This window comes from Amphiura filiformis, chromosome 15 (assembly GCF_039555335.1).
Source record: "Amphiura filiformis chromosome 15, Afil_fr2py, whole genome shotgun sequence".
Taxonomy (NCBI): Eukaryota; Metazoa; Echinodermata; class Ophiuroidea; order Amphilepidida; family Amphiuridae; genus Amphiura; species Amphiura filiformis.
The window spans coordinates 43,794,806-43,800,805 of NC_092642.1; the positions used below are offsets into that span (position 1 = coordinate 43,794,806).

General features: G+C 37.4%; 1 protein-coding gene across 2 annotated transcripts in view; it reads left to right on the forward strand.

Annotated features, from left to right (window-relative positions):
* LOC140171693 (cyclin-dependent kinase 7-like) overlaps positions 1-5,764 on the forward strand; it is a 28,475-nt gene extending 22,711 nt beyond the window's left edge. Inside the window, exons 7-10 of one of the 2 annotated variants that reach the window (XM_072194989.1) lie at positions 1,093-1,279; positions 2,195-2,344; positions 3,418-3,601; positions 4,753-5,764. In XM_072194989.1, the coding sequence (XP_072051090.1) occupies positions 1,093-1,279; positions 2,195-2,344; positions 3,418-3,576 (496 nt within the window). In that variant the 3' untranslated portion in view covers positions 3,577-3,601; positions 4,753-5,764. The remainder of the gene's footprint in view (positions 1-1,092; positions 1,280-2,194; positions 2,345-3,417; positions 3,602-4,752) is intronic. The other variant, XM_072194988.1, reaches the window with a different exon arrangement.
* Positions 5,765-6,000: the final 236 nt, after the last annotated feature.

Here is a 6,000-nt window from a genome sequence, read left to right on the forward strand (position 1 = left end):
GAACTGTCATGAGTGGCCGATGAAGTCTTAGTACAAGTTGTTTTTGGCAAAATGGCATAAGACGGTAGAGAAAGTTTGATTTTTTCTTTCTGTTCGTCGTCTTCAGAAGTAACCGGAGATTTTGAGGAAGGCTTACGAGTACAGTTTGTTCGTGGGTAGAATGGGCGGAAATTGCTAAATGGGTTGTCGCTGTCGTCATTGTCATCTCCAAACGTAGCTGGTGTTGGAGGCCTTGGGGCCAATAATGGCTTCCTTGGATACAGGTGTTTGCGCGTATCTTTGACCTGTTCGGCTGATATTTCCATCTTGGTTCTATTTGCGTGGTGGTTTGACGCGGTAATCATCCCTGATGGTGTGATGTCAGGCAGATAACTGGACACACCACTTCCGGTGTTATCGGCAAAATGCACTGCCTTCGGTTTTTTGAGACGTCGTAGGTTGAAAGCTTCTGGTCATCTCATTTGAAGTGGTTCATCCTCTTGAGCATTTTGACACCTTTTTTATGGAAATCGGTTAAAAAATGAGAGAGTGCGGGCAAAAACAAGCACAAAGTAGGTGGTATTTAACCCTACCTCTTTTTTTCACATTTACAATCATTCTGAGCAAGTATTAGTCTTTTAAATGACCTTCTGTATTTATTTACTTGGTTTAGATGTTTGAGAGTTCATTTAGACATTTTTTTACTAGATTCAAATTTTTAATGGGGGTTTTAGATCAAATTTACGATACGAATCCCTCCCCCTCCCCCTAATCCTCAACCACCCTTGGCACATTTCATGGCAAACGTCATAAGAAAATAATTACAAATTATTTTAAAACAGGATAAAAACACGAGTAATATAGAGAATAAATTAGCCTCAATTTAAGACCTAATTGAATCTTCTAATTGAAGGAATACTCAAGAGACAGTGTTGTGAAATCCAAGCTGCACATCAAAATGTAACAAAACCACCTTTTGGGTACCCTGTATTTGACACAGGATCAAAAATACTTGATATACTAGTTAAAGGTAATCAGATTCCAAATATAATTGTTGCTTCTGCTCTCAATCATTTTAATAAAATGTCTGTCAATATTTGTGCATTTCGATAGATGGTATAGATGTCCCGAGCTACTCTATGGAGCGAGGATCTATGGTACAGGTGTAGACATGTGGGCTACTGGGTGTATCCTAGCTGAGCTACTACTGAGAATACCATTCCTACCAGGGGAATCTGATTTGGATCAGTTGAGCAGAATATTTCAGACGTTAGGCACACCTACTGATGATGATTGGCCTGTGAGTATGCACAGTGTGTTCATATGTTAACAAATTAAAATGTTTTATGTTTTTCATGTTTCTCACCATTTGGGCAGGGCCATTAAGGTTCCTGGTATACTGCCCTCTTTTTAAATTGGTGGGGAATTTAAATTGGAATGTCAAAGAGAGGGCGACAACATATTTGTTTGGAGTTGATCAATATTTTTGGATCAATATTTTGCACCTGTTTTTTATTCCCTTTGTGTGCTTAATGGGCATGCTTGGGCAATTTGGTTAGCTCTTCAGTTCAATGAGGGACAGTCATGCATGCACAACTAAGGGTAAGAACGGTGTGCATAATTACTTGTGTAATTTCAGTGTGGAGAAATGAGTTGTTGTTTTTTCAGCTTTAGTGCTTGATGATATTGTTGGTTTGGCACAGGTTGATGCTGACAAGATTTATGGCTTGAATTTTGTTTTTCTTGACGGACAAGATTTTTGAGTTTTTCTCAATTTTCATTTGTTTGGTTAGGTGATTTTCATTCCTAGGCTACAAAATTTTCCTACCCTGTGATTGTTGCCGTTTGTTGAGGTTGCTGTTTTTGCTCTGGCATGATCTTGGAAGCCATTTTGCCTGGATTTGATCAATTTGCAGCAGGATTTGTTCATTACATTATCGCCATTCCCCTTTTTGTCAGCCACGCTATCCACCGCCAGGAAATGGAAATCCGACTTCAAACCCCCTCTAGGCCATACTCATTTTTGCACCTAGAATCAAAAACTGCTGGAGCAATTTAAACTCAAAACTGGGAATAAGAATGTTTGGATGATGAGCCTACATATGAAAATATTGTGTGATGAAATTGGACCACCAACCTTTGACATAAAATGTACAGTTTCTTCTTTTAGTTCAACTTTATTTTACCATCTAAGTTCCTTTCTTTCTTTTTGCAGGGAATGAAAGCATTACCAGATTACATAGAATTTAAGAAGTTTCCTCGCATACCGTTCAATGAGATATTCACTGCTGCTACAGATGACTTACTGGTGCTAATAGAATCCTTACTAGATATCAATCCAACTAAAAGATGTACAGCTACTCAGGTTAGTAAGGGAACAAACCCAACAAACATCATATAAACGAAAGGCCTTGCATTAGCTCCCTTCCTCCCTCTAACGTAAGTGTGAAATGTTAAAAATTCAAATCCAAATGATAACTTTGACCAAAATTTCAAGTAGTTTCTACATATTTGGACCTATTGACACCCTCATCCCTAACGAAAGGACTTTTGTCTATCTTTCATCTATAGGATGTCTTTAAACTTTTGGTTTGTACCCTGATGGTAACTATAGTTGCCTTCAGAGAAAACTTGGAATGTTACGTCTGATGTCATACTTAAGGGGCGTGGCAAGTTTCTGCATTTAAAGGACGCCACACTTATGGTGACCCTGATCCAATAATGTATTGGGTTAATTGCAGCCAATCAGCACTTTGCCAGGTTACGTCAGACATACATGTAACATTCCAAGTGCTTGTCACTGAAGCAGTATTACCCTCAATAAAGAAAGAATAAATAATAATAATATCTCTGCGGGCCACTACGTTGTATAGATGTCAATCCAACCAAAGATGCCAAGTTGATGTGACCTTGATATTTGAGGAACATTAATTAACACCTTTAGTGCTCAAAGCAGCTGCCAGAAAATAAAAATAAGTGAAATTTCATTCATTTATGTAGGTATATTATAAGAAAAATCATAAATTTAATATGAAGTGATGTAGATCAAACTTGGCAAAGTGCAAAAGACAATATTAAATGCAAGGATTACTGTAAGAATAAACAGCTCTTTTCAACAAATTACTTTTACCATTTGTATAATATTGTATATTTTTAATCTACCAGGCTTTGGTGTCTCACTGTGTATGTGATATAAAATGCTAAATAAACCTGGTATATTCACTAGAAATAAAAAGTTATTATCAATTGTACTTATTTTGTGAGTTTTTTTAACCACAGGGTACTCTACCTTCTGTCTGTCTTTTCCTATCCAATATCCTAGAAAAATTAAGGTTGTTACTTTGCCTCCTAGAGATTTGTGTTAAAATGAAAGTTTATTTATTTGAAGAAAGCATTAATATTTTAGTAATCCTGATAATTTTCTTTGTCATTGTGCAGGCCTTACAGATGCCATACTTCTACAACAAACCATGCCCAACACCAGGACCACAGCTACCTCGTCCAGGAGCACCAGCAGAAGTTCTCAAAGAACAGCAGCAGCCTATAGCTAGAGCAGGACAGAAGAGAAAACTCAAAGAGGAATCAGGTATGGTTTGATTGATCATAGAGCCTTGGAGCAAAGGTAACTTTGAGTTAGATTTGTGTTCAGTAATTTAGGGATCATGCAAATGTTGGTCATTAAAAATTATAAACCATTCAGATTGATTGCTAATCACTTCGACCCAACGTAAGACATCCACCCTCGATTAAATGGCACATATGTCATAATTCCGTCATGCTTTCACACTCGCTTTCAGAGAACTACAGTCCCCTGCTCAGATTGACGCAGGGTCACGAGTGCCCTGTTAATGAGTGACATACGCTGAGGGCGCCGATCTGTGCCGATCAACGTTTTGATGTATAATCGGCCAATCAGATTATCGGTCTGGTTGCTATGATTGTCAGACAAAATGATTCAGCCAATCAGAACCCCACTTCAGTGTTTACGCTCTGTATGCTCTCAAAATGTAAACAACAACCATTCTCTGCCAAAAACTGCTTTAAAAAGCTAATGCTTTTAATGCTTTCGGCTAGCCATATAGTCTCAGTTTTGAAACGAACAGCTAAGCCAATACTAGGCTTGTTTGCACTCATTTTAATACATTTGTCATGCTGATTCCAAATATGGTAATGAAAAGTTATAATTCTGACATTTTAATTTTCAAAACAAAATTGATTCAGCCAATCAGAACCCCACTTCAGTGTTTACGCTCTGTATGCTCTCAAAATGTAAACAACAACCATTCTCTGCCAAAAACTGCTTTAAAAAGCTAATGCTTTTAATGCTTTCGGCTAGCCATATAGTCTCAGTTTTGAAACGAACAGCTAAGCCAATACTAGGCTTGTTTGCACTCATTTTAATACATTTGTCATGCTGATTCCAAATATGGTAATGAAAAGTTATAATTCTGACATTTTAATTTTCAAAACAAAATTTGAAACTTGTCATCTGCAGTCAACACCCGCGGGAAGTAAGTTACGAATGTCAAAATTAAAATCCATTTTGCTGGAAAAATGACTCTATTCCCTTTCATTTTGAGATCTTTACACCATCTGCGTTAATTCTGTAAATAATTCGTGTATACAGTGGTAAAAAACAACAACAGCAAAAAACAAATAACAACAATAACATGCAGAGGATTTGTGGTATAATTTAGGTACTTATCTCATTGACCCATGTGGAGCAGTTACGGTACTAAAATGTCTCTCATTTGCTTGTTTCACACCTTACAGGTTTGCTGGTCAAGCGTTTAGTGTTCTCATGATAGCAACGGCACCAAAGAGCCGATCCCACCTGCTAACGTGATGTTACGGACAGGACCAAAGTCATCTCTCCCTTGCCTGTCAAGATGGAGGCAAGTTTATGTAATATGGGGGATATACTTGATACGGTTCTGACAATTTGCTGAATGCAGATTCTGATGACAATGGTGCGATTTATATTTTTATACATGAATTTACATTATGATACTGGAAGCTGTGTGTGTCAATAAGGTCATTGAAATATGTAGATTGTAACAGCCAAAATGACCCTAGAGTTGTGGCAGTTTGGTTCAGTTTGTGTGACAATTTAATGTGTCTCGTTTGAAGTATGGAGCTATAAGAAGGCCTTCCACTTCTTGGATATATGTGACGAGTCATGTCAAAAACAGACACTTTTGGGCAGGTTACCAATATTGAGGTTTTTACATATCTTAAAGAGAAATTTTGCTCCACAACGCTGTTTTCTCCAATGAAATCGGACATTCCTAAGCGATGATATTGAGTTTGTAAGTTATGGTTTTATAAAATTGGAAATTGAGATATCGGCCTTTAAAAATATTATTGACAATGTTGAGAGTAGGAATGACTTTAAAAAATTTCTGAGAAAATACAAGATGCCAGTTCTATTCCAGTCTGAAACTATCAGACAATATTTTAAACATTAACATTACAAATGTGCAACAAACCCAAATTGTGAAAAAATCACCCCCTGGCAGATTTTTTGCTATTTCTCCATTTACGACCCTGCCCAGAAGTGTCTCCTTTCGATATACCATGTCACATATGAGATTGTAACAGCCAAAATGACCCTAGAGGTGTGGCGGTTTGGTTCAGTTTTTGTGACAGTTCAATGTGTCTCGTTTTAGGTATGGAGCTATAAGAAGGCCTTCCACTGAATGGATATATAATGTACTTAAGTACACATATTTATCCTTGTGCTTGGAATATTGCGACAAAATTGAATGCCGTCAATTTCTGATGCTACAAATAGTTAGGGGAAAAAGTTCACTTTGGTGACCACTCTCTGGCTAGTAAGGTTTGACGATTGATTCGACTTCTATGGACCATTTAAAAAAAATAGCCACCATGTCCCTCGCGAAAATCCCGGCATTTTTCGCTAGAGGCCAAAATCCAAAATGGCCGCCACCACCATTTTGAAAATTTAAGTTTTGAACCAGAGCACCTATAATCATGCACAAAGACACTTTTTTCGGATAT